This window comes from Oppia nitens, unplaced genomic scaffold, assembly GCF_028296485.1.
Source record: "Oppia nitens isolate AA-2021 unplaced genomic scaffold, nextdenovo-longstitch-racon4-pilon3 scaffold1_pilon_pilon_pilon, whole genome shotgun sequence".
NCBI classification, from domain to species: Eukaryota; Metazoa; Arthropoda; class Arachnida; order Sarcoptiformes; family Oppiidae; genus Oppia; species Oppia nitens.
This window is the reverse complement of record NW_026533199.1, coordinates 15,317,563-15,331,656: the sequence shown is the minus strand read 5'-3', so window position 1 is coordinate 15,331,656 and position 14,094 is coordinate 15,317,563. Positions and strand designations below refer to the sequence as shown.

Here is a 14,094-nt window from a genome sequence, read left to right as displayed (position 1 = left end):
AATATTTATATAAATTGTTTTATTTTTTTTGTATTAAATATAATTTTCTATATAAAATTTATACATTTTATATTTATATTAATATTAGTATTATTAGCATTTAGTAGTAATTATGTATTCAAAAAAACTGTAACTTATTTTATCAAAATAATTTAATTAATATAAAAATATAATTTTAATTTATAGTTTAGTATAACTCATAAATAACATATATTTTTAATGTTTTCAAATATATATATATATAATATTTAAAATTATTTCAAAATGCAAATAAAAAAATATTTACGTTATTATCAATGAAACTATTATTTTTAAATAAATATTTTTTGTGTAAATTTGATTTAATTTTTATGTTATTTTCTTTGGGTTTTAAGTGTACTAAAACATATAAACTAAATAAGCAAATAATTAAGTAAACTAATAAAAATAAATAAATAAATAAATTGAGTTTAAACTAAATACATTAAACAGTTTTTTTTCAAAAAAAAATTAGTTACACTTTATTTTCAAAATAGCAATAAAACTAAAATATAAATATAAAAAAAACTTTTAGTTTAACCTCAAATTGGTTGCTATTTATATATAWATATATATATATATTAATAGTCAAAACAAATATTTATTTCAAATTTTATAAACAAAATTAATCTAAATATTAATTTTTTTTTGAAAATTAAAATTTAATTATAATATGAAATTTTAATTATTATAAAAATCGTGATTAGTATGTATTAATAATTTTTAAAATCTTAATGATTATATTGTTTTTAATAAGTATATTATATATCATATATAACCAATTAATATATGTGTTAAAATAATTATCATAACTGTAATATTTATTACACGTTTTAATGTAATATTTAAAAATATTTTTAATACTAATTATTATTAGAGGCAACCAATGATAATTTTTTTTAAATTTTAATTTAAATAATTTTAATTTAATGTTATACTAATATATTTTTTATAGAAATCATTGAATATTAAAATAAAACAAAAATATTTTTATAAAATAATTCAATTAAATTTTTGTTTGTTTGTTTTGTTTTTGTTTTAACTAACAATAATAATAAACAACAACAAAACTATTGTTTTAAAAATATATAAATAAAATGCAAATTTTCAATGACATAAATATATCAAAACAATTGATGTTTTGGTAACAAAATAAAATTAAAMAAAAATATTGTTTAAAATATTAATTATAATTAATAATAATAACAAAAAAATTAGAGATTGAATTCAGAGTAAATGAGAGATAAAAATCAATTTTTGATTTATTAAAATAGAAAAAAACAATTATTCAAATTAAAAAAAAATTATTCAAAAAAATATTGTATAGAATATTAAAACATTTATATATATATATATATAAACTTATTTAGAGATCTAATTTAATTTTTTCTATTTTTAAAACATATATTATTACTATATATATATTGTATGAAATTATATGATAGAAATATAATAATAATCACAATATAATTTAATAAGTCATTAATATTAATATATATATATATATTTTTATCCCCTCAAACATTCAATTTTTCTATTAAATATATAGTTTAATCATAAATATATATATATATTATATATATATAATCATAAACTAAAAATATCACATTTAAAATATAATATAAAAAAATTAGATCAAAAAATTATGTTTTGATATTTAAATTTATTTAAATTTTTTTTATGTATTATATTGAATAATACATAAAAAAAATTAATAAATTTAATTTTTAGGTGTGTGTGTGTGTGATATTTAAAATATTTAAAATTATTATTATATTTTTTAATACTACTAACCTGTAGGCCCTGTTTGGCGGCTTCCGAACCGGGATGTACTTCCGATACATAGATACCGGTGCCGTGTTCCCAACCTATCAATAATAATAATTATTATTATTATTGGTTAAAAATTAAATAAATTAGTAAATTGTATTTATTATGAAATAAAAAAAAATTGTATTTGTAATTAATAATTTATTTTTTTGAAAAGTTAAAATATTTATTCCAGTAGTTTTGAATATAATAATAAAATTTATATATCTATATTTTTATTTAACAATAAATTACTATTAACACAAAAATCTATTAGTAAATTGTATTTATTATCAATTAAACAAAAAATGTGTTTGTAATTAATAATTGATTTATTTGTTTTGTTGTTTAAAAATTAATATATATACAGTAGTTTTAAATATAACAAAATTTATATATATATATATTTTTTTTTTTTGATTTACTAAACTGTTATATATTTTGTCTGTTTGAATTGTTTATTAAAACTAAAATAAAAAATATCTCAAAAATATTTAATAATACATATATACATATATATATATATAAACTTTTCAAAATTTACATTTAAATAGTAAATACCCTAGATAAAATTATTATAATATTTATAACTTAATTAAAATTTATATTTTAAAAAAATAGATATTATATAAAACACATAAATTTAATTTAAATTTTATAATACAAATATATATATATAATATTGAAATTAATAAATCTGAAAAACTGTAAAATTATTTAGTTATTTATTATATTTATATAAAATTTATATCAGGTTAAATTATTAGTATCTTATTTTTATAAATCTATATATTTTTTTGCTTATTAAAAATAAAAACTAATTTATCATTTTAACTAATTAAAAAATATTTAACATGTATTAAAAAATTTATTTTAAATTAAAAAAAACAAATTACAAAAAATTTACTTTCTAAATAAAATAAAACTGTAAATTATATTGTAAATTTAAAAAATATACTAGCTAAATTTATTGGTAATAATTTAAATTAGATAAAACTAGCCTTGTATATTTTTTGTTTTATATAAGCTAGCTAATTAATTAATTAAAAATAATCATTAATAATAATTTTTGTTACGTTTAGTAGTAGTTAGTAGTTTGATATATACTATATATATATATACATGCTATATATATATATATATATACTATATATACAGTATATACATACTATATATACAGTATATACATACTATATATACAGTATATACATACTATATATACATACTATATATATACATACTATATATATACATACTATATATATACATACTATATATATACATACTATATATATATACATATTATATATATATACATACTATATATATATACATATTATATATATATACATACTATATATATACATATTATATATATATATAAATTAGATTCTAATATGATATTATAAGTACAATACCTCCGCGTATTGAGAAACCTAACGGTGTGTTACCGTTTCGGTACAAACGTATCAGTCGTGTTGTTTTTGATGACATAATATCCAAACTAATTATTATTATTATTATTAATTATCACAAATAAATTATTAGATTATTATTGTTATCTATAGATAACAAAATCATTTGTATTATATAAGTTTTATTATTAATATTATTATTACTATCAAAAAATACCAAAAAAAATATTATTATACAAAACAATAGCGTTTTCTAATGTATTAAACGTGTCATCAGTTATAATATATATAAATATATTAATTATATTATTATTAGTTAATAAATCAGATAATTATATCATCACTTTTTTCATTATTTTAAAAAAACACAATGTTTTTAATGTTATAATTATAATAATAATAATAATCCATATTTTATTTTTATGATGGCTTTTAGTTTATTATTAAACGATATAATTATAGTCCATATAACTATGTTTTTGCGGTTTAATTAATCCATAATCTTGTTGTTGTTGTTATTATTATTATTACACTTTAAATGAAAACAATTTTATCTAATTTTTTTTGTTGAAACAATTATTATTATTTAAATAGATGTTTAGTTTTATGTTTAATTGTTGTTAATTTTTTTTTAATTATTAATAGTTGTTGATGTTTCTATAAATAACAAATAAAAAAAATAAAAATTAATTAATAATAGACAGATAAAAAACAATGGATTAATTATAAAACTTTAAAATATTATATATATATATATACAGTAATATATTTTTAAATATAACTATTAAAACTAATATATAGTGTAATTAGATATAATTTATATATATATATATATAATTAGTTAATAAATATATAAATATACACTTTAATTATTATACTAATTAAACATTAATTATATATATATATATTATAACTATAATATTACAATTACTTACTATACTTATAATAATTTTACTAATAATTATTATTAAAATAAATAATACATAATAAATGTAATATTTATTTATTTTTTTAATAACTAAACTTACTTTTAACTAAATTATAATTATATTTAGCTTTTAAAATACTGTAATTGTTATATTATAGCTAAATATAAATATTAAAATAATTTTTATTTGAAACTATTGGGAAAATAAACTTAAAATTAACTATTAATAACAATATTTTTTTTTATTTAGCAAATAATTATTAATAAAATAATATTAAATTATTAATATTATTAAACTTAATATATTTTCCTTAATAATAAATTTAAAAAAATTACTATAATTTTTATTAGAAATCATTAAAAATATTAAGTAATAATTTTTGTGAAATATATGTGAGTCATATAGTAATACAATAATTTTAAAAAATATAATTATTATTATTATTTTGATATAATTTGTTGTTTTGTATTGTAATACACAAAAAACAACAGGAAAATCATATTATAAATATTTTTATTTAATTTATTTTTCTTATATAATATTTTTATTTATTTAGTTATTTTTTTATAAAAAATAAATATAATAGACTTTTTTTTTGTTAAAACTTTGTGTAATTGTTTTTTTTTAGTTAAAATTTAAACAATTAATTCAATAGGTTTTCAAAATCAATGTCACCCATCAGTTAAAGTCAAATTAATATTATATATAAATTTAATTTTATATATAAATATTAGTTGAGTAATATTTTCAAATTATAAATTTAATTATTTATTTTGTTATTTATATAAATATTGAAGTAATTATTTTTTAAAAATATTACTATAAAATAAATATTATAATTTAAATAAATTTATACAATAATGTTATACTATGAATATTTCAAAATTTATATAATAAATTTGTATATAATTGTATAAATTGTAATATAAATAATAATAATATGTAAATAATTTATTGACAATTATATAATTAGAAATAAAACTAGCATTATCATCATCATCATTATCATTATTATCCTCTAAAAACATGTATAGCCTATGATAATTAGACATGGTAAATTTTTTTAACGATAGTTAGTTTGCAAGTTTTATTTTTAAAATGTGTGTATAGTTGTGTCGTGAAATTTTCCCACAAAACTATTAGGTATATCCACACACATATACACACATATATACACACACATATATGCACACACATACATACTCACACATATATACACACATATACACACACACATACACACACACACACATATACACACACATACACAAACATATACACATACATATACACACACATACACACACATACACACACATATACACATATACACACACATACACACACATACACACACATACACACACATACATACACATACACACACATACACACACATACACACATATGTATGTATATAATATAATTTTTTTTGATGGTTTGTTTCGGGTGGTATTGTTTTAACTAATATGGCAATTGCGTTGATATTTAACATATTTTATTATACACTTTGTGTGTGTGTGTGTGTGTGTGTGTGTGTGTATGTGCTTAACACAAGTCAAGCAATTAATGTTTTTKATAATTTAAATAYATTTTYTKTAGTGATGTTATTATTTTTTTAAATGAGTTAGTAATGAGAGAGAGAGAGAGAGAGAGAGAGAGAGAGAGAGAGAGAGAGAGAGAGAGAGAGGCATAACTTATTATATTTTGTTTTAAAGACACATAAGTATCGGTAGTTATTATAATACAGTATAACAATCATTAAAAAAAATACATAACTTTGTTTTAGTCAAGCGATTCATTAAAGTTTTTTTTTAAAAAAAAATAAAAACACATTACCGAAAAATTTTTAACAAAAAAAATAAATAATAGATTTATATATTTCATTATAAACTACTGTATATAAGTAATAATAATAATTGTTATTATTATTATTACCGGAAACTAATAGTATGTGTGTGTGTGTATGTATGTATGTATATGTGTGAGTATATATATATATATCTATATGATATGTCTATATGATATCTATGTATGTGTGTGTGTGTGTATATGTGTGAGTGTCTGTGAGTGTGTGTGTGAGTGAGTGTGTGTGTATATGTGTATGTGTATGTATGTATATATATGTATATATATATATATATATATATGTGTGTGTGTGTGTGTGTGTATGTGTGTGTCTATAATAGGAAAGTTTTAGATTGAATATTATTTTATCAAAAAAAACACAAAAATAGATTAAAAACTTTTTAAAAATGATTTTTCTTTAATTTTCCAAAAATTAATGTTTAGTTTTCACTTTAATTTTTAAAAAAAATCTTTAGTAAATTCATATCATTTAATTTTTTTCCTCTCTCTCTCTCTCTCTCTTTAATATATATTATCTTTAAAAATATATATATATTTATGTGTAATCATAGCTAAGATTATAGTTAATTGAATTKTTTTTTGAATCTCTCTCTCTCTCTTAATATTAAAGTTTTTTTTGTGTGTGAATATCAGTGATAGTAATGTTTAATATAATATCAGTTACACACACATAGAGAAAGAGAGAAACAATGGGATATTAAATGAAAATATCATTAATAATAATAACAACGAAATTATATGACATTTCATTTATTTTATTTTATGGTTAGACGTTGTCGTCGGCGTCGACRACAACAACAACAATGATAATTAAAATAACAAATAAAATATATATTTATTTTTTTCATTAATAAAATAATTATTATGTGAAACCATTGAGAGAGAGAGAGAAAGGATGTATGTGTATGTGTATGTGTATGTGTATGTGTATGTGTATGTGTATGTGTATGTGTATGTGTATGTGTATGTGTATGTGTATGTGTATGTGTATGTGTATGTGTATGTGTATGTGTATGTGTATGTGTATGTGTATGTGTATGTGTATGTGTATGTGTATGTGTATGTGTATGTGTATGTGTATGTGTATGTGTATGTGTATGTGTATGTGTATGTGTATGTGTATGTGTATGTGTATGTGTATGTGTATGTGTATGTGTATGTGTATGTGTATGTGTATGTGTATGTGTATGTGTATGTGTATGTGTATGTGTATGTGTATGTGTATGTGTATGTGTATGTGTATGTGTATGTGTATGTGTATGTGTATGTGTATGTGTATGTGTATGTGTATGTGTGTAGGACTTACTAACCATTATTATTATTATTATAGTAATAGTTAAAAACAGTTTGTTTGAGTGAGAAAAATACAGGAAAGGTTAGATACAACGGGGAAAGGTATGGGACATCACACACACATACACACAATGCTATATACAGTATACATACACATACATAAATAAAAAACAAAAATCACATAGGACATATAAATAACCAACAACAAAAAAAATTACAGCAAACACTAATGTGTTTATACTGTATAAATAATTTATATATACAGTACACACACACACACACATGTAGTCCTATGATAGATACAAATCTGGTATGAAATAGTGCGATGAACTCATATATATATTACTTGTACTGTATGTATATATAAAGTAATAATTTATATATATATACCTTGTTTTTAGAAAATAATAWATAATAAAAATATATTAATGTTTTTTTTTAAAAAAAAACAATATTTTACTAGTTTGTGTTTTTATATTTTTATTTTAGTTTTTTTTGTTGGCAAGCTAGTTAAAATTTTAATAAATTATTTTTTTTAGATAAAATAAATATATTAAAATAATTTATATATATATATATATAGTATAACACTTGTTTGATAATATTTTTTTTATAAAATATATTTTTTCAAAATTTTAATAATAAATATAATATTATTATTTTTTTTAGTTTGTATTTTTCTATTATAATATACTGTATTATTATTATAATTATAATTATAATAATATTAATTTGAATTATAAGTAAAAATGTTTAGCGAAATATTCAATTATCTAAATAAATATTTTGTAATAATAATAAACTATTATTTTGTAATAATAATAAACTATTATTTTGTAATAATAATAAACTATTATTTTGTAAATAAAATACTAAAAAAAATTACAGTTTGTTTAAAGACAAACATAAAAATTGGGAAATAATTTTTTATTTATAATTTTTTAGGTAACAAATAAAAATTTGGGAATTTTTTCCATACATTGATTTAAAACACATATAAACTTAATGTTTATGAGTTTATGTAATTATTTATAACCAAAAATATAAGGATATATAYAKATATATATTGTTTATATTTAGTAAACAATATATCTATTATTATATAACAATGACAGTGAATAAAGAGAGAGAGAGAGAGAGAGAGAGAGAGAGAGAGAGAGAGAGAGCAAACAAACTTAATAGTAAAGAGAGTTATTATACGACACTCTCTCTCTCTCTCTCTCTCTCTATCTCTCTCTCTCTCTCATAATATTCCCATTAAATAACTTATGAAAAAAAACTAATAATAATAATAATAATAATAATAATAATAATAACGACAACAACAATGACAACAACAACATCAACAGGTTTTTTATCAGTAATAATAATAATAATAATTTTGAATTTGATTTAGTTTTTTATGACTATATGAACATAACAACCAACGACAACAACAAAATTATATAATAATAATAATATAATTTTTTTGGATAAAAAAAAGTATTGCATTTTTTTCTATCTGAATGTTTCTAATGTAATGTATTTTTTTTTTTAAATAATAATAATATAAACTATTGTAAAAATGTTGTAAAAATTTTTTTGATGTAGTTTTTTAGTTTTGAATGACAGGTCATCTCTAGTTTATTATTATTATTATTTGGTTTGAAAATACTGGTGAAACTTATACTAAAAAAATCATCGCCCATACCATACATATACTGTATATATAGTAGTCATATATATATATATATAAATTACATACCATTCCTCTATATATACAGTATATATATATATTTTTAAAGGCTAATGGGAGGGTATAGGGAAATAGCATTACACCTATATATATATATACAATAGTGTCACAAAAAAATATATGTAATATTATTTTTTATTTTTTTTTTGAATGTATTTTTCCTACATTTAAATAATTTATTTTAGTTTGAATAATAAAATATACTGTATTTTATTAAATGTGATCTACAATTGAGTTTATGAGTGATGATTTTAACAGTAAATCATTGTTTAGTATAAATACTATATATATATATATATAGATAAATAACTATTTTTTTAGATTGATATTTATTAAATAAACTAAATTAAATTAATCTACAATAAGTTTATTTATATAGTTTAATGTATAGAAATTTTATAGAGAAAATATTTTTATTTTTTTTTATTTATTTATATAATTATGAGAAAAATAAACTAAATGTAAATATAAATAACTGTTAGATTTACTAAATATATAGATAACTGTTTTAAAACTTTAAATTTTTTTTTKTTAGTTGATTGATGTTATATACATCTAGTATTTTCATGAAAAATATATTTTTTTTAATACACAAATTAAGGTATTWTATATATATATATTAAATGTATGTTTATATGTATTTGTTTTATTACCTGTTATTTATTTATTTAGTTTTAAAAATGTATGTATAAAATGTGACATGGAATTTTAATTGCTAAAAAAAATTTATATGCAATTATTTTTAAAATTTTTTATATATATATAAATAATAAAATAAAAATCATAAATATTTTTATATATATATATTTATACAGTTATGTATGTTAAACAAATATTTAGGTGCACTCACACATACACACACATACACTCACACATACACACACACATACATACACACACATACAYWCACACACACATACAYACAYACACACACACACACATACACACACACACACACACAKACACACACATACACACACACACATACATACAMACACATATACACACACATACACACACATACATACACATACATAACTATACATTAAAAAACCACAATTACTATATCAATAAACCTACATATTATAAAGTTTGTTGAATTTTAGTATTTTATAAAAAATATTTATTTTAATAATATGATATAATCAAAAAAAAACATAAACCTAATAAACCCCAAACATGTTATACAAATATATRTTTATTAAAAAAAATAAATATTAGTTTTTTTATTATAACATAATTTTCACTCTCATAATAATTTATTATTATTACTAATATTGATTTTAATGTTATTATTATTATTAATATTACTTTTTATTACTAATAAAAATATTTGTTTAATGTAAACCACTAATAATAATAATAATATTATTATTATATTAAACATATTTATTAAATTTATTTATTTGTTTTTTATTATTTATTATTATTTACTTGTAATTTTTTTTATTACATWTATATATATATATATTATTTAACCTAATTATATGGTTATAAAAGTTTTTTTATCATTAATTAGATTAACACTAATACTACTAATTTAATTTAATTTAAAAAATTAAATAAAAATTAAATATTAAACAAAATTAACACAATTGGATGCTATTTAGTGCAAATAATTATTAATAATAAAAAAAAGTTAATTTAAGTTTTATTATTATTATTATTTAATTAAAATAGTAAAATGTATATTATGTTATAACAGGCATATCATATAACATTTAATTTTTTTTAATTATTATTATTATAATATAATAATAGTTTTAATAATAATTTTTTAATTTATAATACTATACATATTATAATATCCTATTTGATAATAATTGTCAACAAAATAATAGATATCTAGTATTTAATAATAAAAAATAATAATAAAAATAAAATTCAATGTTATTAGACAACAACATTAAATTACATTATTATTATTATTATATAATATTGTTAAAATATATTTTTTTTACTAATAAAAATAATAAAATTTAATACAATGTTATTTTCATTGTATATATCATATTATATATATATGATATACAGAGTATAGTTGTTGTTGAAAAATATTTTTGTAATAATAATAATAATAATAATAAAAACTCATTGACCCGGGATATTGTCACAAATTGTTATGCCATGGGATATATATATATATATATATATATATATATATATATATATATWTATAATAATATATAAAACATTGAAAAAGTTATGTAATGTAATGTTTTTTTGTTGTGTGTATATATGTATTGTCATTATTATTATTATTATATGGTATATAAAATCATTAACATTACATTACATTACATTACATGAAAATATATTAAATAATAATAATAATAATAAATTATATTATGTATTATATGTTTTTAAATTATATATATATATATATRTATATATATTGTATATTTATGTAAGTGAACTTGTCACACTCAATTATATAAAAATAATAATAATAATAATAATAATAATATTTAGATGACATTTAGAGATATAYAYAWAAAAAATAAAATATAAAAATAATAATAATTTTTTAAAAGTACAAATGCATACATTAAACTTGAAATAATAATTTATATGATTTACACTATATATATATATATATATATATTGTATTTTTCATGTACAATATGTGTTTTATAATAATAATAATAATAACATTAATTTATTTTATTTTTCTAAACATCAGTTTAATTGTATAATTATTTGTTGTTATTATACTAATACTACCGTAAAATAAAATAATTTGTGTTTTTTAAAAAAATGTTATACAAAATTTTCACATAATTTTTTTTTACTTAATTTAAAATTATATACTCAATAAAGTTTTATATTATTATTTTTTTTAAAAAATAAATAAAAATTTGTTGATTATATTAAATTGTTGTTAAAAATTGGACATAAAATTTTAGTAATATCTAACTACTACTAAAAAAAATTTTTAGAAATAAAATTAATATAATATTTTTATTAGTTATAAAATATCACATATTTATCACCAAAAAATATATAAATAAATAACTTTATTATTATATTATATAACTAACTATAAGTTATTGTTGCCCTAAAGTTATACCACATTTTAATAATTTAATAATAATTAATATACACTCACATAAAAATTTTTATATACTGTATATATATACTATATTATAATTATATATATAACTAAAAATAAAACTAAAAATGAAACTGGTATATTATTATTATTATTATTATTATTATTAACTGTATATTTATAAATCATAGTTAACGTGATTGTATATAAATTAAATAAAAAAAAATTAAATAAAACTTGTGTTTATAAATAATCATAAACTTTTTTATTTATTTATTTTTGTTGTTGTTAAAAAAAACTAAAATATAAATAAAACTAAAACTAAAAAATTTATATATATAAAGTAAGCTTGTCACACTTTTTCCCGTAAATATTAAAAAAATAAATAATTAAAATAAAAACTTTTTATAAATTTGAATATATTTTTAGTATGTTTACAAAAAATAAACATTTATTAAATTATATACATGTATATAATTTATWTATATATATATATATATATTATATATATATATATTTAAATATATGTTAGCAAACAATTATTATTTTTGCTAAATATAGATCATTCATACTATAAGTTATATATCTATATATATATACAGTATATATAGTATTAATAATACAATACAATAAACAAAAAAATATTTAACATGTTTTTATAGATTTAAAAAATTATAAAAATATATATATTATCTAACTTTAATAAACAAACAAAATTTTTGTTTGTATTTATAAATATAATTTATATATTAATATATATATATATGAAATAAATTTTTTTTTAAAAATATTATATATTGAGTATAATATAAATATCTGATAAATATGTTTCCGATTTATTTTATTTTTGTTTATAATTTTCACAAAAATTATGATTTCCTGAAAAATTTTTTATATATAAGTTATTTTTATTATTATTATTATTACAACAACTATTGCTACTGTTATAAATTACTTATGTATTTATTATTATTATTAGATAAACCAAACTAGTAATCAATTTTAAACAAAAATTTTTTGTTGTTAATCTCAAAAAAATAATGTATAACTTTTGTAAATATTTTATATATATATATATAATACGGTATCAAATCAATCGTATTTATAAGTATTAAAATTTTTTATTTTAGTTTATTTTTGTTAATAGTTTTCTGACACTTATCTATATAAATAACTTTTAAAAAATATTTATATATCTATTTTTGAAAAATAAAATAAAATTTAAATAAATTTTTATATGTATTTACTGTATATATATATATATATATATATATATAATATACAGTATATATATATCAAGTAATAGTTTGATTTGTTTGAATAACAAAAATGATTTATTAGATAATTATTAAATAATTTATTTTTTACAAAAAAAATATATTAAATTTCAATATTAGTTTTTTTGCATATATAATATCCAGTATTACAGTACATACTATATACTAAACATATGTTATTTTATTATATATATAAATTGATAATTTTAACATTTTAGTGTCTAATTTATTATATTTATTAATATTATAAAAAAATATATGACATAATCTTTACGATAATAATCTTTTTTTTTTTTTTAAAATCAAATAATAAATACAGATTTTAAACACTTAGCTATTAATATAATATATTTTTTAACAAAAAAATAAAACTATTAATAATATATGTATATATTTGATGGACAGTATAAACTATTATAACTTAATGGGTATTATTAATAATAATTTAATAGTTAGTAATACTATTTGAAAAAATATATATTAATAATTAATAAATAAATACAAATATATATACTATAATTTAGGGAAAATAAATATGATTTAAACTAATAATAATTTTTTTTAATTAAAGTATTAATACTTACTATTTTTTATTGTCGATAATTGTCTTCAAAATCAATCAAACAAATAGTTTTTTAAATAGTTTTTTTAAATTTAAAAAACACTTATTGTTTGTTTTTTTTAAATTTATAATATA

At 15.8% G+C, this 14,094-nt stretch overlaps 1 protein-coding gene across 1 annotated transcript in view; it reads right to left on the bottom strand.

The window, feature by feature from the left end:
* The window catches only part of LOC128951657 (homeobox protein 5-like), a 96,055-nt gene that overhangs the window by 61,657 nt on the left and 20,304 nt on the right, over window positions 1–14,094 (bottom strand). Inside the window, exon 5 of the mRNA XM_054296904.1 lies at window positions 1,813–1,886. Coding sequence (XP_054152879.1) covers window positions 1,813–1,886 — 74 coding nt within the window. The remainder of the gene's footprint in view (window positions 1–1,812; window positions 1,887–14,094) is intronic.